General features: G+C 47.3%; 1 protein-coding gene across 1 annotated transcript; it reads right to left on the reverse strand.

Moving 5' to 3' along the window:
• Positions 1-291: 291 nt before the first annotated feature.
• Positions 292-20,033, reverse strand: IL20RB (interleukin 20 receptor subunit beta). The gene is made up of 7 exons (XM_075011123.1): positions 19,988-20,033; positions 11,251-11,377; positions 9,505-9,695; positions 6,927-7,051; positions 3,503-3,653; positions 2,992-3,140; positions 292-417 (listed from the first exon to the last, which is right to left on the reverse strand). Exons 2-7 carry the CDS (start codon positions 11,322-11,324, stop codon positions 292-294), a joined length of 816 nt encoding a protein of 271 aa, XP_074867224.1. The 5' UTR covers positions 11,325-11,377; positions 19,988-20,033.
• Between the last annotated feature and the right edge of the window lie 765 nt (positions 20,034-20,798).

The raw sequence follows: 20,798 nt of genomic DNA on the forward strand, positions 1-20,798 counted from the left end.
AAATGAGTGAGTGAGGCCTGATGGGAGTTGTAGGACTTCATGCCAGTTGGCCTTAAGGGTTCTCCATGTGAACTGAAAACAGAACTGGAGTCCCGTGCGACACTATTGGTGCAAATTGCATCCTCCTGTGGGTCACCAGACGTACGTCAGAAAGTTTCACGTTGACCCCTCTTTGTAGATGTAACCTGTGACTGTGCCCTGGAAACCTGCAGGCTGCTCCCACAATCTGCTGGATCTGTTTGTAGATGGTTTCTGTAGGTGAAGCAGATGGTTGATCATCTCTGGGAAACTTTAGAGCGCCTCCTGAATCCACAGCTGGAGGAGCTTTTCGGAGGGAACCACGTGTACGGCCACGTCACTGCATTCTGTCTCCTCACTCCTGTGGTGTATTAACTTTGCAGGGGACTCCTTTACTTTCTGTGAAGACAAAGACATGCAGAGCATCTAGGCAACACAGTATGTCTTGCAGGGGCATTTTGGAGCCAGGAACCTTTTTCCCCCTAAATGTTGCTTGCCATCCAAGCCTCCTCTTGCCTTGTCTGAAATGACTCCCCAGAACCCCAGCTCGGCGGCCTCCAGCAGTCCCAGAAACTGTTGCTTCCTTCTCATTCAGCAGGGAGATGCTAGAGGTCATTTAAATTAACCCCCGGCCGCCCTTCCAGACATGTTTCAAGGCACAGTCTCCAAAGTTTGCTTTAATCTGACACACAATGTCCTAGGCCCCGTGCTTCCGCTAGGATGCAGCTGCATCACTTCAGGCTGCCAAGAAATGTCTCCTACCAGACAGAGGAGTTATCCTTTTCTTAATAGAATCCCACATTTCCTATTCATTCCCTTTGGCCTTTTTGCCAGAAAACCCTCCCCCTCCCAGGGCATTTGAGGTGGGGTTTGCAAAGGCACCTAAGTGAGTAGGGGTACATGTGATCATTACTGGGCTTGTTTCCAATGGAGCGGGGTGCTGAGTAAGCTGGACTGCTCCTGAGGGGAGGATTACAGACCTACGCTCTCAGCCTGGCTAACTGAGACAGCGCAAGCAAAGCAATGGCTGGCGGGGGCTCAGCACCAGGGGTCTCTGTGCCTTCTGCTCCACCCCCGTCGCAGAGCATTTCTGCTCCAGCTCACATGGATTTTACAATCTATGAGCCAGCAAGGCTCCCAGAGACCTGCAGGGGGTTGCCACTGTCTGCTGGGAACCCTCTACGGCCAAAGTACAGCAGTCTAGGCCACGACAGCTGAGGCTGGGAACTCCCTCAGAGATAGGCTTTATCAGCCTGCAGAGGGGACTAGTTTCCAACACGGGAAATCCCGCTCTGAGCAAGTGGGGAAGAGCTACTCCCAGATGATCCTCTCCCTGCAAAGAGAAACCCAGCAAATGCTGGCACCCAGGAATGCGGAGGTGCAGAACGGGGAAGGATGCCACGCTCAGAAAGCAGCTCGTTCAACCGTCACCGTCCGCTCGCGCTTCCCTACGGTGCTGGCATCCGTGGGCACTGACTTTTGGTCTTGCCGGCGGGTGCTTTGGAAGAGGTGGGTGTGTGTTTGGGAAAGGGAGAGGGCTCTCCCAGTCTGGGAAGGCTAGTGTCAGCTTATTTATACACTTCTTTCACGTTTTATAGTAACAGCGAGCTAGCCATGTTAGGCTATAGTCTACCAAAACAAAAAAGCAGTCCAGTAGCACTTTAAAGACGAAGAAAATAATTTATTAGGTGGTGAGATTTCATGGGACAGAAATTCAGTGATACCATCACTGAACCTAACCAGGTTATTCACAGAATCACGGGCACATTCTCAAGTTCCTCAGCTGACATCATATACGCCATCATGTGCCAACAATGCCCAGATGCTCTGTATGTAGGACAAATGGTAAATACGCTTTGACAAAGAATGAATGGACACAAAACAGACATCAAAAGACTGCTAACTCACAAGCCTGTCAGCCAGCACTTTAATGGAGTGGGCCGTTCTGTTACTGACCTGAAAGTCTGTGTTTTACTGAAAAGGAACTTTAAGGATCGCCAACCAAGAGAGAGTGCGGAACTCTCTTTTATATTCAAATTCGACACACTAACATGTGGTCTGAACCGGGACGGCAACTACCTGGCCCAATATAAGGACTCTTTTACATGCTTTGTTTTATCTGACTCTTGACTTCCTCCCCTCCTACCACCCCTTTTCTCTTCTGATTTGCCCACCTTGATTACAGTTTTTCTGATTTGTCAACCTTGATTACTATTTTTGGTTCTCTGTGTCTTAAATATAGAGTCTGTTCCGGTCTGGCTATGGTCTGAAGAAGTGGGTCTGTCACACGAAAGGTCACCACCTAATAACTTATTTTGTTAGTCTTCAAAGTGCCACTGGACTGTTTTTTTGCTTTCATGTTCTAGTTCTTGAATATGTCTATCACTGGTATCTTTACTATTTTATAAATCTTTACCATTTTAAATTGTTATGAACTACACGAGTCCAGTATCAAAAACAACAAGACATTAAAATCACTGGTGTCACCAACAAACTGTCTTCGTTAATGTCCCAGTTTAAAGACTTCAGGTTTCACTGTAGCTTTCTGGATGAAACTCTCAACAATCTTATTTCTGTCTAGTTCCCTTGTATGGTCTTGTTAAGGACACGTCAGGACAGCTGCATTATTCAATTGCATCCGTCCCATGGATGATTGGAAATCATATTTAAGTCTTTTGAAGGTGAAGAATGGGTGGTCTGCAGTTTAGGATGCTATCAGCACAGTGAGAAGGGTTCCTATAAATTTTAAATATTCTTCCAGAACACAGCAAATGACTCCAAAATCTCATTTTGACAGGTAACAGCAATTCAGACCCCATCGTTTGGTAGGAATAGTTGGGATTATATTTTGCATGCCCCTATGGATTTCAGCTCCACTTCAAGTGTTGGAAGGAGCAAGATCCATTCAGCCTGTCTCTTCTCCCCTGTAGCTACAGAGCATCCCAGAAAGAACAAGACAGACAAAGAACTCACCAGGGAGTCTGGTAGGACAATGACTGGGCAGCAGGAATACTGGAAGATCTGACTCATTTTCCAGGCAAGGAAAGGCAGGGCCAAGACCCCCACAACAAATCCAACAAAGGACCCCAGGGTGGTCATCATCCAGGCAGCTCTGCCAGCCACTAGAGACGAAGGAAGGAAGGAAGGAAGGAAGACCTCAGCAGAGAGCCTCTGAGAGCCAGGAACACAATTATGGATCCTGATCCTGAGGAAAACGCAGGGCCAGTCCTTCTCAGTGATCCCCGGCGGGTGCCAGGAGGGCCACAAGAATCCAACTCTGCCAGCACAGGGGAGAGGGTGATAATAGGGCCAGGGATAAATTCCTCTCCCCCAAAAGACACAAATAAGCACAGCGGGCTGGATATGAGGCAGGAGAAAGCAGGAAGAAGCGAAGAGGAGGGAGGGTGGCACATGGGGCAGCTACATGGAGAGTCCTTGTACCACACTTCCTCTGACGCTACCAGTGAGGAAGTTGGATCATCACCTGGCCCGGGAACACACTGTGTCTGGCTGAAGTTGCTGCTCCGGTTGATGGCCTCCACGTAGGTCTGGGCTTTCACACAGTACTCAGCGCCTGCCTCCATGGTGTCCAGATGTACCGCAGAGCTGATCTCCTTCACGGTTTTCTTGTGCACCTGCCAGAGGCAATGACAAGCAGCTCAGAAGCCAGGGCCTAGCAAGAGCCCGGGAGGCTTGTAGTCCATGTTAGCCTGAATTTTGGCTGTGGGGAGAAAGGGCTGGGGCAGTCAGAGGGGAAAGGAAGTGGGAGCTCTGGGGCCAAGAGAAGGGAAAATGGAGAGGGAGGTGATGGGGGAAAACAGCACCTCAGAGTGAGACTGGACAGCTACGGGGTAGAAGAGGGTGGAATGAAAGACATCATTAGCAAAGGGCAAGCAGGGGCCTGGGCAAAGCAAGGGCCTGACCCAGGAGAAGTGAAAGGGGGAAGGGAGGCCATTGGGCGTAGAGCACTAGGCAGGTGGCCCAGGGTGGAGGGGAAGGCAGGAAGGACTCTGTGACCCCTGTCAAAGTCAGACTCAGGACTCACAAATTTGTCAGACCACTCTGTTTAATAGCAAAGCTGCTCTGCTAATGTACCCAGAAAACGTGAGCACCATCCAGGGCTCAAACCCCTTGATTTATATAGATGAAAGAAAGCAAAATTTACATGATTTCAAAAGGGGCAAGACTCACATGATTCCCATGAAACTAGTCACGTATCTGCATTTCCATATCAAGCCTCAGCAATCTCCTGTCCATATCTTCCTGGTTATCTCAATTGCTTTCTGTCTGACATCTAATGTTCCTTTTTCTGTTATCCCAGACACACCTGGCTCCACTCTGATCCATCCTGCATACTTACAAACAACATTAACGTAATCTTCTCTTTCCTGTTCAGGGACAAACAGTATTCCTTGAACTTATACTATTATTACAGTATATTTCATCTTTCTCTTACAGTATAATTCTTTCTACTTTCACACCCCCATGCTCCTACTTGGACGCCTCGGCCATTAAATGTGAGTGATAACTCACTGGCCAGCACCAGCATCTGCGCGTGACGGGAACAAGGAGATGAAGGAGATGGAAAAGGCGGGGGAAGGCGTGAATGAGGCCTGGGATAGACAACAAGGGCAAAGAGCGCAGTGACAGACAAACCTGGCTTCTGTCCCACCTCTCTGGACCAAAGTCCCCTCCATTCCCCACACCTTTGGGGATCCCTTTGCTTTATTTACAACCGAGGTGCAGACTTGAAACCCTGAGGATAGCGCGACAGAGCTGTTTGCACCCAGGGAAGGAGCCTACAGTGTTTCATTTTTCTTTCCGCTGACCCCTCATTTCAGGTTTCTGTCGTGCATTCCTCACGCCTCTTGCCCTGGACAGGGAGGCTTCACATACTTGTGAAATTCGTGTCACTAGTCGGACCAGTTCACATTAACTGGGCATTAGCTTTCATTAACTGGTCTGATTAGTGGCAGGTAACCATTTTTTCACCCCTTCGTTCCCTCCCCGCCCCACTATATAAACCCTGGATTCTGTTTTTCCACTCCATTCAGCTGAAGAAGTGGGTCTTACCTGCGGAAGCTCGTGACCTAATAAATTAGGCAGTCTCTAAGGTGCCACAGGACTGCTTGTTATTTGTGAAGCTGCAGGCAAACATGCCTACTGTTCTGAGGTAAAGAAGCATTATATATATTTAAGAGGCTCAAAGTAATGTAGACATCCAGGAACAAAGAATGTTCCATACATATAGGCCATACATACAGAATGTTTGTGTGTGGGAAGGGAGGGGGAAATTCGTCCTGGAAAGCACGCATGCTGCAAAAGATTTGAGGATAATTTTGGGTCATCCGTAGGCTATGAGCACTCACTGAATTGTGGCCAAAAGAATTAATGCAACCCTGAGATGCATGAACAGAGGACTCTCAAGTGGAAGCAGAGAGGTTGTTTGATTTCTGTGTTTGGTTCTGGTGTGATGGCTGCTGGAATCCTGCATCCAGCTCTGGCATCCACGAGTCCAGAAGGAGGTTGATCAATCGAAGAAGGTTCGGAAAAAGAGCCAGGGGAATGATTGGAAGATTAGGAAAAATTGCCTTCTAATGACAGACTCAAACAGCCCTGTCTATTTTGCTTCACAAAGAGAAGATTAAGCAGTGACTTGATTAGAGGTTAAGTGGCCACTGGGGGAACAAATCTCTCAGAATGGATTCTTCAGCCTAGCAAAGGAAAACTTAATACAGCCCAAGGGTGGAGAAAGTTACACTTAGACAAATTCATACAGGGGGAAAAAAATGGAAGTTTTTGATGGTGAGGGTAATTAACTATTGCAACAACTTACCAAGGGTCCTAATGGATTCTCCATCCCTGAATTTTCAGATCAGGTTTAGATGGCTTTTGAAAAAGATCTGCTCTAGGAATTGTTTTGGGTCGATCTTCCGGAGTTCGATTTCACATGTCCAGAAGAGATGCGCAAAATCAAATTATCTGGGGTCAGCCAGATAAGTCGATTGCAGATAAGTCAATTCCAGCTACGCAATTGCTGTAGCCAAAATTGCACATCTACAATTGACTTTCCTGCCTAGTGTAGACCAGAACTTAGATGAAAACAATGTGCTTCTGGCCTGGGAATCTGTGAACCACAGCCTTCCTGGCAGCAGCACAGGCATTTTGACTCTGTGATTAGTTTAATTGCAATGGTGCAATGTGCTCTACTTCTCCCTTGCTCGCTCATTCACACGCACACACACATCTCATAGAACTGGAAAGGACCTGAGGAGGTCATTGAGTCCAGTCTCCTGACCTCTTGGCAGGACCAAGCACCATCCCTTTTTTTTTTTTTTAAATCTGTTTGCCCCACATCCCTAAATGGTTCCCTCAAGGACTGAACTCACAACCCTGGGCCCTCGCCTGTGCGCACACAGCACAGTGAATGTTTCTTGGTCCTGATGACTTGTATAGAACAAACTTCTCTATTAAAGTGACAGAGACTTGCTCTGTTAACTTATGGCATGAAAAGTGAACACAAAATGGCAGCTGCCTTGGACGAGGACTTCCTTTCCACTTGCATAAATGCAGGGCAGCCAACGGTCTGCATTGTGCCCTGGGCAAGGGGCGAGGGTGGGAAGAGTTGGGGTTATCCTGCCCCCAGATAGCTCTTCACTGCTGCCCAGTGCATGCTGCCAGGGGCTCTGCCAGTGATTTAAAGGGGTTCTGGCCACTGCCGCTGTAGCAGCCATGGTGGCTGCAAGTCCCCGGCTCTTTTAAATCGACGGGTCCCACTGGAGGGTCCCCTTTACCTACAGCATGGAGCTAGAGAGAGGAGAGGGATGCTGTGCCCAGAAAAATATCCAGTTGCTTTTGTCCTAAGCAATGCAGCACTCTCCAACTTCAACTTCAAAGGGAAAACTCACCTGACTGTCCTGGCCCTTCCTCCAACAGAATATGTGGAATTGAAAGGCTGGCCCCAGGTCTTCCAGCTCCACCAGTAAATGATACCCATCTGCAAAGACTTCCATCACAGGCGGGGTGAGGAAAGCTGTCAACACAGAAGGAGCAACTATCACCACCACCAAAGGCAGCCTAGACTTGGATGGAGGCAGGACATGCGCCCTTTTGTGACACCCCTTCAGCTGTCGCTGCTGAGCACTGGCAGCCAATTGCTTCATTTTGACATGTTTCCCCCGATCTCCCTCCCTCTCTACCCTGCTTTGTCTCTAGAGATAGGAGCAGCCCCTTGGGCAAGGGTGGATTTTAGCCTATCATCAGGTCAAGGCATTTAGCAATAGCTGAGTTGCACAAACTTGAGATGTTTTCTGCTTCAGGTAGCAACTGGCTTGTTTGAAGGCCAACCACAATAGCTGAACTAGCTGGGGCAGAGGGCACAGAGAAACCAGAACAGACAGGTTCTTCCAGGCAAAGGGTGCTAAATCTGTCCAAAATCCCAGAACACACACTTTAAAATGCCTAGCTCTGTTACTGGTTTCTGTTGGCCTGATTATCCAAAATCTTGAACCCTGCAGCTTCCATTGAGGACTGTGGGGATAGTGGATGGAAATCAAACAGTCTGTTTTCTGCATATGATTTTTATCCTGTATGGGATTTTGATTCTTGCAGCGTTGTGTGTACCATTGCTGTAAATGACTCTTGCTTTGTGGCTATTAAATAGTGAAACATACACATATTGAAATTACAACTAAGCTGCTAAATTCAGGAACAGAGAGGTAGCTGTGTTAGTCTGTACTCCAACAAAACAAAATGGCAGAAATGCAGTACTTTAAAGACTAACAAAATTATTTATTCAGTGATGAGCTTTCGTGGGACAGCCCCGCTTCATCAGATCAATCTCAGTTCCAACACAGACTGACATTTATAAATACAGAGGACCAAAAAAATTGCTATAAAAACTGACAAATCGAGTACTTAGGACCAAAGTAGGTGGCAGAGGGATGGAGGATGTTAAGTGGCCTGCCTGAGATAATTATGATCATCAAAAGAAGGGAAGCAGTCCTTGTAATGCATGAGGTAATTGGTGTCTCTGTTCCTACCACATGTTAACGTGTCAAATTTGAATACGAATTCCAATTCACAAATTTCTCTCTGTAATCTGTTTTTAAATTCTCTTTGTTCTAGGACACAAATTCTCAGGTCTTTAACAGAATGGCCCACTCCATTACAGCGTTCACTGACCGGCTTATGTGTATTGAGGTTCCTGACGTCTGCTCTGTGTCCATTTATTCATTGGCAAAGGTTTTGCCCAGCCTGTCTAATGTACATCGTAGCAGGGCATTGTTGGCACATAATGGCATATATAATGTTGCTCGAAATGCATGAGAATGTGCCCGTGATCTTGTAACTAACATGGTTAGGTCCAGTAATGATATCCCCAGAATAAATATGTGGACAAAGTTGGCAGCAGGATTTGTTTCAAGGAAAAGTTCCAAGATTAGTATTACTGTGGTGTAACCTGTGATTGCTAGTGAGAATCTTTCTTAGGTTAGGAGGTTGTCTGTAGAGGACAGGCCTGTCACCTAGGGCCTTCTGGACTGTAGCATCATGATCTAGAATAGGTTGTAGACTTTGAATGTTGCATTGCAGGGGGTTGAGTTGGGGGTTACAGGGGATGACAAATGGGGCTCAGTTATTGATCTTCTGGGGTCTGTCTTGAAGTAGCTAGTTTCTGAGTATTCGTCTGGCACTGTCAATCTTTTTTTTTTTCACTTCTCCCAGTGGGTAATTAAGTTTTATAAATGCTTGGTGGAGGTCTTGAAGTTTGCAGTCGCTGTCAGTAGGATCAGAGCAGATGTGATTGTATCTAAGGGCTGGACTGTAAATGATGGGTCGTGTGGTGTGAGCTGGATGGAAGCTGGAGGCATGTAGGTAAGTGTAGCAGTCAGCGGGTTTCTGGTAGAGAGTGGTGTCAATGCGGCCATCAGTGATTTGTACTGTGGTATCCAGGAAATGTATTTGTCGTGTGGAATAGGCAAGGCTGAGATTGATGGTGGGGTGCAGGTTGTTAAAAATCTCAGTGGAATTCTTCCAGAATTCCAAATGCTAAAGATGTCCTCGATGTAGCGTAAGTAAAGGAGACGTAACAGGGGACGAGAGCTAAGGAATCATTGTTCTAAGTCAGCCATACAAATGTTAGCATGCGGTGGGGCCATGCAAGTGCCCATAGCAGTGCCGCTCATCTAGAGGTAAATTCAGGATCAGCACAATGCGGAGATGACCTTTGCATCACCTTTGCATACATATCCTGTCTGCAGTGTGCACCCTGCGTTATTGGGCCATAGGTGGGAACCTGGCCCGATGTGCCCTCCCCATGATAGAAAGGAGAACTGTGACCCATTGTTTCTTTTCTGTACTCACCATGTGAATAGCTCTCCTGATTCAACATCACCAAAAAAACATTTTTTTAAAATGAGCACATTTTACGTGGCTTCCCCCAAGTGCTCACGTTTCTGTCCGGAGGAGGCAAGAACCAACCCTTACTTGTTATGCGATTGAAGAGAACTTTTAGCGTGCTCCACTCTGAACGCCGAGCGCCTAGGTTTGCCCTCACACGTAGGTTATAGGGCACGGTGGCAGAGATGTCCTCTGTCACATTGCACTGGGTCACCGCGATGAGCGAACACTCACTGATGGGTATCCAGCTCTCGTTGGCATAATCTCTTTCATACTCCCTGGGAGCACAAAGAAAAACACGCTGGCATCACAGGGTAAAATAACGCCCCCCTCTGTCCTCAACCCTTAAACATTCCAGGTGCGCTCAGGACTGTGCCCATCACCAGCTTCACCCGCCTACAGAAATATACTCCAGGATTCTCGTCGTCGTTACCAGAAGCACATCAAGGGTGACAGCCATTTGCAGAGAAGTGGCGGGAGGGTCAGGAACAGACAACTCCCCTGGGGCCCAGCAATTCAGAATGGCCTGGAGCTCCCAGCATCACTGCTACTGCAACACGCTCCAGGAGGTGCTAAGGGCTGGGCCAAGCAGCATAGTGCACTAAGCCGGCTGCTCCCAGACTTACCCGTTCCATCAGACCCACCCCTTCCAGGAATGCGGAGCCAGGCCTTCCCCACCTTGTCCAGGGGCCTAACAATTCTGTCGGTTCCCCTGCCGCTTGTACAAGGCACATTTGAAAACTTACGTGGAGTTCTAGTGGTTCACAGGCCATGCGCTGGGCTCTGCCCACGGGGGGATTTTGCCCCAGAGGGCATGTCTAAGCTTGAATTCTTAGTCAAGTTCTAATTTACATTATCACAAATTCTAGTGCAGACAGGAAGCTCATGGGCCACATGATGATTGCCACGGAAGCATCACTTGAACATTGCCTGTTCTGTTCATCCCCTCTTGAAGTTCCTGACATTGGCCACCGTCAGAAGACGGGATCCAGGGCTAGATGGACCCTTGGTCTGAGCCAGTATCATCAGCCTTATGTTCCTATGTTTGTAGCTAGTCATGCAATTTAGGGTTAGAAATACAACTAGGAACAAATGTTTGAGCCATGTCTACGCTAGAATACACAGTCTCATAAATTAATATTTGTTAAAATGGAACTGAAAATTCATTCATTCACAAACTCAGATAGATGCAGATGCCCAACCCTCCTAGCACACAAGCTGAAACTGTTTACCAGCAAAGGGAACTCCTGGGGCTGATATAATGGGAGAGGCTGGCCCAACAGGAGTGCCTTTCCAGCTTCCCTGGTTCTTCAGAGTGTATCTGTTGACAGAGCTGTGTGGAGCTCTGGTTGAGAAAACCCCTCCTTGGCGGTCAGTGAGAAAGCTCACAGCTCACAAGGCATCTGCAAAGACGGCGCAGATGCTTTTAGCGTTACAGTTTACAAATATTCTACTGACTTTGTTTCTTCAGAAGCCTCCTGTATATTTCCTACAATAATCTACCAGCTGGGAACATTTCACTCATGCATTGCCTGTTTTCCTAGAATGTGAGCTCTTAGGGAAGAGACTTCATCTCCACTGTGGTGCAGAAAGAGCCTAGCCCACAGTGGGCACCACTGAAATCTAAATAGCACACAATTAACGACAGCATCATGGACTGCAGGCAGGAGCCACATGAGGCCAACCACATTTTCTCACTGCTGCAAAATTATTGATGAGACCACTACATTTTTCCTGCATCAGTATGCATGGAGCTATGTATGCCGCAAGCAGATAATGCAGAGCGTTTGTCTAACTTGCAATCCCAGAGAGGGGAGAAAAAACAGGAGTTACCCCTGGAATTCAATGGAGTATCTCACAGTTTCGCCAGGGACCATCACTGGACTCCAGGTCAGGACGTGCTTCATGTTGGTGGACAAGATAGAAATATTCTGAGGGGCTTGCAGAAGGTCTTCTTCATCTAGGATTCCACCAAAGAGAGAGAAACAACAAACTGTGGCCATTTGCTAAAGGAATGTCACAGTCTAGAAGGATTTCCAACTTGGGAATCTGTGCTCTGAAACAATCAACATGCATCATTGCTTCACTTCAGCACTGCCACTCAGGAGCAATGAAGAATTTTAAAAATGAACATATAAGTTGAAATGATAATTGAAGATGGAATGATAAAGTACCAAGCTGTTTGTCATATGACAGGGACTCGGACCAACATGCCTTCTGTAAAGGAAAATCATACCTCTCCACTCTACTACAGCTGTTTGAAGAGGTCAGCAAAATAGTGGATCAAACTGGACCTTTTACAAAAGTATCCAATCTTGAATGAGCAACCCCAAGTGATGGTGAATCCATTGTATTCCTTGCTCAGTGGTTTCAGTAGGTAATTCCCCTCGCTACTTTATTTCCAGTCTGAATTTGTTAGGCTTCAGCTTCCAGCCATTGGCTCTTGTCCTTTTTCTGCTAGATTAAACATCCTTCTAGCATCAGGTATCTTTCCCTTAATCACCTCTTGGATAAACTTCCTAGGCAGAGCTTCTTAATTTTCCAAACTCAGATAACTCTTTTCTGAACCCCTTCCAACTTTTCAGAGGCGGGCACCAGACCTGCATGCATTATTTCAGGCACAGTTTCATACATAGGGATGTTATGGTTATCTCACTAACCCAGAGCACCTTCTCATGGCATAAGAAAGTAGTTCAGTAACTGTGTCCCTTTGTCCTCCTCTGGGCTACATAGACATAGTTTGATGACGATTTAGCCCTCTAGCAAGCTCACATTAGAAGTCCCCCTCCGCCAGGTATTGGTGTTTCCATGTACAGGCTGAACCTCTCTAATCTGGAATTCTTTCATCCGTCAACATCCGTCAACATCACTTATCCTGGGAGCGGCCATGTTTCCCATGGTCCCATAAAGTTAGTTTACAGCCACCAGTCCTGGCTCTCAGTGTTCTGTGCTGCTATTTAGCTGTAATTTACCCCTAAATGTCTTCTAAGAGCCCAGTATGCAGTGCAAGTGTTGGTGATGCGCTAGGCCATGCTGACCTCCTGTGGTCTGGCAAATTCTCTTGTCCGGCACCGGTCAGGTTCCTGGTGCGCCGGACAAGAGAGGTTCAAGCTGTACTAAAACTCAGGTCTGCAGAGCCTGGGGGATCTGGCACTTCCACAGTGCCACCATACAGGTTGGGAGCACTGTGGGAAGCAGGTGTCATAGGAAGTACTACCCAAGGGAGCCAGAGTAACAGTACCCACCAGTCCTCTGATTGGCCCAGCACCTTATTAACTCTGCAGGCTGGCCCAGAAAGTTGCCTGGACAATCACATATGCTTCTGGTTTGCTGCAGCTCCAGAGATCACCTTGTCTCCTGACTTCTGGTCTCTATTTCCAGCCTGATTCAACCCCCAAATCTCCCCCCTCATAGCCAAGCTTTACCCACAGCCCAAAAACCCACCCAACCAACCCCAGATTTAATCCTCTTCAGCCCCAATCTGCACCCCCCTCCCCAAATCTCCAGGATTTACCTGCCTCAGCCAATGAGCTCTGCATGCTGCCCCACTGCCTCCTTCTCAGTGCCTGGCCTGGCCTGATGCTGTGTTGTAATGCTGTGTGCAGATTGCGATGCTGAGTGCAGATTAAAAACATACCTATGTTAAGGACAGTGAAATTAGCACCAAGGCCATGTGCTCCACCTGTAGAAACAAATCCAAGCTGGGGCACTGTGCTGATCAGTGGGGCGGCATTGGACTCTCCTGGGCGGCTGCCCGAGGGCACAAACCTGAGCGCAGACACATGCACAGAGGGGCCAAGGCCAGGCCACTCGGGCTTTTGCAGCCTGGGCTGCGGGCGGTGAGCTGTAAGCTGCTCACTGTGCAACCCAGGAGTTTGAGCTCGGTTGGTGCCCGGCAGGCCTAGGAGTTGCCTACACCTGTGTTTGCCCCCTGCTGATCAATGGGGATGTCGGAGGGTCCCTAGGTGCAAGCCCAGTAAACCTAATTCTTCAGTAATGCTGGTGAAGCCGGGGCAGGGTTCTTCTGCACACATACTGCAAATCCTTGCCACAATGGATGTAGAGGCTCTGTACAAAAATATTCCACATAAAGACAGCTTACGAGCAATCAGGAATACCATCCCTGATGCCACCATAGCCAATCTGGTGTCTGATCTCTGTAACTTTGTTCTCACACACAATTATTTCTGATTTGGGGACAATTTATACCTCCAGATTAGTGGAACTGCTATGGGCACCCGCATGGCCCCACAATATGCTAATATATTTATGGCTGACCTGGAATGATTCCTCAGCTCTCGTCCCCTATTACCACTCCTCTACTTAAGATACATTGATGACATCTTTATGATTTGGACCCATGGTACAGAGCCTCTAGAGGAATTCCACAGAGACTTTAACAATCTACACCCCACCATCAACTTATGCCTCGATTACAACACGCAAGAGATACATTTCCTGGACAGTACAGTACTAATCAAGGATGGCCTGATCAGTACCACACTGTACTGAAAACCTACTGATCGCTATACTTACCTACACCTTCTAGCTTCCCTCCTGCGCACATAACTAGATCCATTGTTTACAATCAAGCTCTTAGATGCAATCGCATTTGCTCTGATCCAACTGACAGAGACCAAAAACTACAAGATTTTTACCAAATATTCATAAACCTTAATTACCCACCAGGAGAAGTAAAAAAACAAATCGACAGGGCCAGACGCATACCCAGAGACCAGCTACTCCAAGATCGGCCCAAAAAAGCCAAGAACAGAACACCACTGGTCATCACCTACAGCCCCCAGCTCAGACCACTGCAACGAATTATTAAAGACCTACAACCTATTCTTAATCAGGATGCTACACTCCAGAAGGCCCTGGGTGACAGGCCCGTTCTCTCCTACAGACAACCTCCCAACCTTATGAGGATCCTCACAAACAGCCAGTCTATACCCCAGGATACCAGTCCTGGAACCTTTCCTTGCAACAAAGCCCTCTGCCAGCTTTGTCCACATATCTTCTCTGGAAATACCATCACTGGACCTAACCAGGTTACTCACAGAATCATGGGCACTTTCTCATGCTCCTCTACTAACATCATATATGCCATCATGTGCCAACAATGCCCAGATGCTTTGTATATCGGACAGACTTCTAACTCCCTTAGGCAAAGGGTCAACGGGCACAAAACAGACATCAAAACACTCCTGATCCACAAACCAGTTCGTCAACATTTTAATGGAATGGGGCATTCTGTCAATGACCTAAAGGTATGTGTGTTACTGAAAAAAAACTTTCGCACCGCTATTCAAAGAGAAGCAGCCGAGCTGGCTTTTATATTCAAATTCGGCACATTAACACGTGGTTTGAACCGGGACGGGAACTTTCTGAGTCACTATAGGGGATCGTCTGAATACTTGGCTTAATCTAATTCTTGACCTTCCTCCCCTACCCCTCCACTCTCTGATTTGCTCACCTTGATCATTTTTTTTCTGATTTGTCCTCCTTGCTTACTGTTTTTGGTTCTCTGTGCCTTAAATATTCAGTCTGTTCTGGTCTGGCCATGGTCTGAAGAAGTGGGTTTGTCCCACAAAAGCTCACCTAATAAATTATTTTGCTAGTCTTTAAAGTGCCACTTGACTGCTTTTTGTTTTGATAGTGTATAGACTAGCATGGCTCCTTCTCTGTTACTACACATACTGCAGTGAAGCTAAACCACACCCTCTGGGGTGTGCAGGAAAACCGTGGCCAATGGGGTATTGGGGGGGGTCTTTCCCCACCCCCCCCAAAGAGTCCACCCCACCTCCAGGCGGCCCTGCCCAGCTTGTGTGCCCAGCTGCCCTAGTGCAGGCTTGGCTCCCGACTGGCATGAGAGCAGTCAGTCTCTGTAGTGCCTGCATGTGGGGGTCATCTCCGTGGCTCCCACTGTGCAGCCCAGGTGGAAGGCATAGGCAAGCCTGGGCCAGTTTTCAGCCAAGCCTCAGAAAGGCTCCCCAGCTAGGCACGGCGGCCTCAACCCCCACATCTGCCCATATCCCCAAGCTTTACAGCCCCAACCTGCAAAACTGCCCCCCAGCCCAAGTTTAATCCCTCAGCCCCAATCTGCACCCCTGCATCTCCAGGATTTCCCTTCCTCAGCCGACGAGCTTGGTGTGCTACTGCTGCTCCCCTCTCTCTGCCTCCTTCTCCGCGCTCCGACAGGGGCAGGCTCAACCCTCCCTCCCCCAAGCTCTGCTGCAGGCTGACTTCCCCCATGTGGGGCCCGGCCGGCTCCCTCTGCCAGGGCTCCCTGCCCTGACGGCTTCCCCCATACTGGTCGCAGCTGCCTGCTCAGCCGCCGGAGCCTCACGGGGAGTCAGCCGTGGCAGCGCTCAGAGCCACAAGTGGCTCCTGAAAGAGCCGCATGAGGCTCCAGAGCTGCAGGTTGCCGACCCCGATCCTTGCATGGAACTGCATCAAACCATGACAGTCAAGCCATCTCACTGTATCTTGCAATCTAGAACGTACTGTAGAACTGATCTTATTATTATTTCACTATTTGCCACTCTACTAAGTTGTGTGCGACTCACCAACTTCACCAGTCATGATTTGATATTTCCTCCTAGATCAGCGAGCACAATATTGGATACCGTTGAGCTAAGAACAGATTCCTGTAGAACCTCAATGCCAGTGTGTGTTGATAACTTCCCCTTTACGTTACTTTTTCGTGCTCTGTTAGGTGGACACGATGCCATGTTCACATAGTACAAAGACAAGGAAATACTTGATATCCCAGCCATAACTGGCCAACAGCCACTGCTCTCTAGCCTCTAGTTCTGAAGACGGCACAGAAGTAAGAGTGGCAACCTTCCTGCAACTCGCTTTTGGGTCAGGACCCCTGCTATGGGTAAAGCTAGTCTCCCTATGAAAGCTGTATAGTATAATGTAAAAGCACACAAAAGGCCAGATTTCATGGAGGGAGACCAGATTTCACAGCCCAGGACATATTTTTGATGGCCATGAATTCGGTAGAGCCCTAATCATCTGTGTTTTGCTCAGGACACATTGTTCCTGACTTGCTGCCCAAACCCACAAGCATCCTATTCCTGCTGCCCTGGTAGCTTGCTGCAGCTTGCTGCACAAAACTACTCGGGAGTTCTTTAATCTAATGGGAAAAAAAAACAGAACAAGAATCAATGGTGAAAGTGAAGGCCAGATAGATTTCAAGTTAGCTACCAGGAACGAATGCTAGCAAGGAGGATGATTAATCATGGGACTGCAATACCCCAGGAAATGGTGGATTCTTATTGTCTTCACTTCAAGAGCTGCTATCTTTCTGAAAGATATACTTCAGTCAAATACAAGTCATTGGACTCAGTGCATGGGGAACATCAGAACATAAGAATGGCCATTACCGGGTCAGACCAAAGGTCTATGTAGCCCAGCATCCTATCTGCCGACAGTGGTCAGTGGCAGGTGCCCCAGAGGGGCTGGACCAAGACTGATCAAGCACCTTGTCTCCTGCCATCCTTCTCCAGCCTCTGACAAACAGAGGCCCGCGACACCATTCCTACCCCCTGGCTAACAGCCTTTTATGGACCTAACCTCTATGAATTTATCTAGCTCTTCTTTGAACTCTCCTATAGTCCTGGCCTTCCCAGCCTCCTCTGGCGAGGAGTTCCACAGGTTGGCTGTGAGCTGTGTGAAAAAGAACTTTCTTTTATTAGTTTTAAACCTGCTGCCTGTTAATTTCATTTGCTGCCCTCTAGTTCTTATATTATGGGAGCAAGTAAAGAACTTTTCTCTATTCACCCTCTCAACACCGCTCCTGGTTATATATACCTCTATCAGATCCCCACTCAGGCCCCTCTTTTCTGAACTGAAAAGTCCCCGTCCCCTGAAAGGGCCTATGTTACGTGGATGATCAGACTAGATAATCTAGTGGTCTCTTCTGGCCTTAAAATCTCTTGATCTTGCCCTCTGGTTCATTTCTTGCTTTCCGTTCTTTTCCCCTCTTTAATGGCTTGCATTGCCCTGGGGGAGTTGATGTGATAGAATTAAATTGTCTCCATGCCAAACCTAAGCATTTTAATCTCTTCCCTTTTCACTTGAGGGACTTTTTGATGAGCCCCTTCATTTCTGGGGGGACGTCCTACAAAGTCAACGTCTCTGGGCTAGACTTTGATACCTTTCTTTCCCCAGGGATGTGGAACGTAATTACATCATTTTCACTGATGCTTCGTCCTAAGTAATATGCAGGAGATTGTCAAAAGCTAACTGTAATTGAGCCACCAGGTCACGGATAGCGTCACTTCTTGAGTGCTCCACTGGAAACTGCTCCCAGAAGTAGTTTTTCAAAACAGCAGTTCTCAATCAGGAGTACGCATACCCTAGGGGGATGCAGAGATCTTCCCAGGGATACATCAACTCATCGAGATATGTAACAGAGAGCAAGCTGTGCTAGTCTATACACTATCAAAACAAAAAAGCAGTAAAGTAGCACTTTAAAGACTAACAAAATAATGTATTAGGTGAGCTTTCATGGGACAGACCTGCTTCTTCAGATCAACCTTGATTACTATTTTTGGTTCTCTATGCCTTAAATATTGAGTCTGTTCCGGTCTGGCTATGGTCTGAAGAAGTGGGTCTGTCCCACGAAAGCTCACCACCTAATACATTATTTTGTTAGTCTTTAAAGTGCTACTTGGCTGCTTTTTTGTTCATCTAGATATTTGCCTAGTTTAACAGCAGGCTACATAAAAGGCACTAGAAAAATCAACATAAATTAAAATGTCATACAGTTGGGTTGTTTATACTGCTTTCTGTCCCACACACTGAAATGAAAGTACAATCTTTATATGCCAAATTCTTTATTTTATAATGTATACAGTCAAAATGAGAAAGTAAGCGATTTCTCAGTGCCGACGTTCTGTGACACTTGCATTTTTGTCTACATCTACACAAGAAGCCTTTGTAGACAGAAATCGCTGTCAGAAGAGATTTCCCAGCAAAACTTCTGTCGACAGCCCGCATCTATACTTAAAAACAGATCGAAAGAGCAATCTGCTCTGGCGACAGAGAGCAGCCAGCCTGCCCGGCCCTCTCTCAACAGAACAGCTGACCGGAAGGTCTGCAAACAGGGCTGCCTGGTGAATCAGAAGCCCTGTCTGATGACAAAAGGGCCACGGAGTGGCTACACAGCTATGTTGACAGAACGCTGTCGAGAGAAGCATTATACCTGAACAGGGAGAGGTATAATGCTGTCAAGAGAAGCATTATACCTGAACAGGGAGAGGTGGATGTGCTGGATTTGTCGACAAAGCGAATTTTGTGTGTAGACGCTCCGTGGTTATTCCTGACAAATGTCCAGTTTTGCCAGGAAAAGCCCCTCGTGTAGATGTAGCCATGATGTCTAATCTTGTAAGCAAGAAGTTTCGCAGTAGGGTGAACCCTGGGGATACACAAGACTTGGAAAATGTACAGTAGTCTACAAAGGTTGAGAGCCACTGTTTTAAAAGCCTATTTAGAAATAGAGAAGGGGGATAGGTAGATCTAATAGGTTTCCTAAAACTGCAGAAGAAGGATTGTGGTCAATATATCTCTGCACGTCATGCAGGAGAAAATTAAAAGGAGATTTTTTGCAGTGGTTCAAAATTTAGTCAATTTTGCCACACTTTGAAAACAAGTCAACATATTTTTCCCCATTCAGTGTGTGGGGAAGACATTATTTCCAATATTTAATCATATCTCTAAAACGGGGTCAACATGCCCTCTCCCCTTCCTGGCAAAATACGAACTGCACATTATGTAATGAAAGAATCCAGGGAGAGGCTGTTCCTGGCCCGTGCAAAGCCATTAACCACAACTGAGAGCTGCATGGAACAGGTAGCAGCCGGGCAAGACGCAACATGAGCCAGAAGCAGAGACTGCAGACTTAGGAGCTGCAGAACCCAATGAATCTAAACTGACTGGCGTCGTGTGAGGATCCTACCTAGAGGGATTAAAGAGTTCTGGCATACATGGTATGAAACAGATATTCAATCCCACTGCCATTAAAGGAGTGATTCCCTTAGATTTGCACTGATGGGAACATGGAAAAGCAAGCACTAAAACACAGTCCCCTAAGGTATCTACAGCCTTATGATTCACCTTTCAGATCATACTTACATGTTAGGAACCAAAGCTTTTAAAACTTGGGCTCTAAACGTGCAGCTGTGACGCAGACAGAACCATCATTAATGCAGTTTGGCCCAAAAAGCGCTTGCAGGGCCACCCTTTCTGATGGCCATGAAAACCTGGGAATACTACAGAAAAATCCTAGATGCACATTCTCTGCCTTGTCCCAGTGTTGAACCGCTCCTTGGTATCCAGTAGACCTGTTCTATAACTTCTTTACAAATTCCCTCTTTAATCTGATTGTTCCAGCGTTAGCTCAGGCACGCATTTCCAACTCCAGACCTCCTGTTCTTAATCTTTTACAAGCCGGCTGGAATCTCATCATTGAATAAATGTTAAAAAGTGAGAAGACGCTTGCAACCCCTCCCTGAAATGTACATGCTGTTCTAACTTGTGTCACCGTGGGGTGTTTTACCTGTGAGAATAGTCGCCACCAGAGAGCAGAGAATGAAGATGAGGCTGGAGAACGTAACCCTCTGACTCATTGTCTTCGTCCAGGCTCACTCCATGTAGGTTGGCTCTGAATTGCCTCTTCCCAGACAAGGAATCCCATTCAGTCTATCCCTCCGTAGAGCAATGTGAGGATTTGAACGTCAACGTGGATTTTTGTGTGGATGTCACTGCAGAATGAAAACTGATCCTGTAACGATCAGAGTGATGCCACAAACAGGCATCCTCCTGCCTACGTAGCCAGGTGCATTGCTTAGGAGGGTGTGGACTCAAGGAGTGTCATGGATAATTGCATTCAGTGCTCTTAAAGGGTTGTGCAATTGCCCAGCTAGAACAGATAAGGTGGCCCCTGTTTTAAGTCACTACGACGCATATCATTGCCCTGGTAAAACCAGATTCTTTTCCCTATTCTGTCCTATTGCCCAGACCACTAGGCCTATAATTACCAACGATGACAAGTATCCCTTCCTGGGCACCTCACTGACACTCAGTGCTGACGGTGCTGTCTGCAGCGCCGACCAACACCATGCAGTTCTTCCCCGGTCGTCACTAGGCAGATCTAGAGCTCAGTGTTCAGCGAGTCTGTGGGGCCCACCACATCTCCTGAACCTTGTCTTCCATCAGCTCCTGCCAGTGAGAAAGAAGGAGATGTAGAGTCTCTGCAGCCCTGGCAGACAGAATTGATGGTGAGCAAATCACGTCAAACCAACCTGGTAGCTTTGTGTGATAAGATAACAAGCCCTGTGGATAAGGGAGAAGTGGTAGACGCGATATAC

Source organism: Carettochelys insculpta, chromosome 16 (genome assembly GCF_033958435.1).
Source record: "Carettochelys insculpta isolate YL-2023 chromosome 16, ASM3395843v1, whole genome shotgun sequence".
In the NCBI taxonomy this organism is placed as follows: domain Eukaryota; kingdom Metazoa; phylum Chordata; order Testudines; family Carettochelyidae; genus Carettochelys; species Carettochelys insculpta.

Excerpts from the sequence above, each read along its gene's own strand:
- IL20RB (XM_075011123.1), bottom strand. The coding sequence starts at position 11,324 with ATGAAGCACGTCCTGACCTGGAGTCCAGTGATGGTCCCTGGCGAAACT. Across the intron at positions 9,696-11,250 it reads TACTCCATTGAATTCCAGGG|GGAGTATGAAAGAGATTATG; the intron begins GTAACTCCTGTT and ends TTGTGCTCCCAG. Across the intron at positions 418-2,991 it reads TTGTCCTACCAGACTCCCTG|AAAGTAAAGGAGTCCCCTGC; the intron begins GTGAGTTCTTTG and ends TTGTCTTCACAG.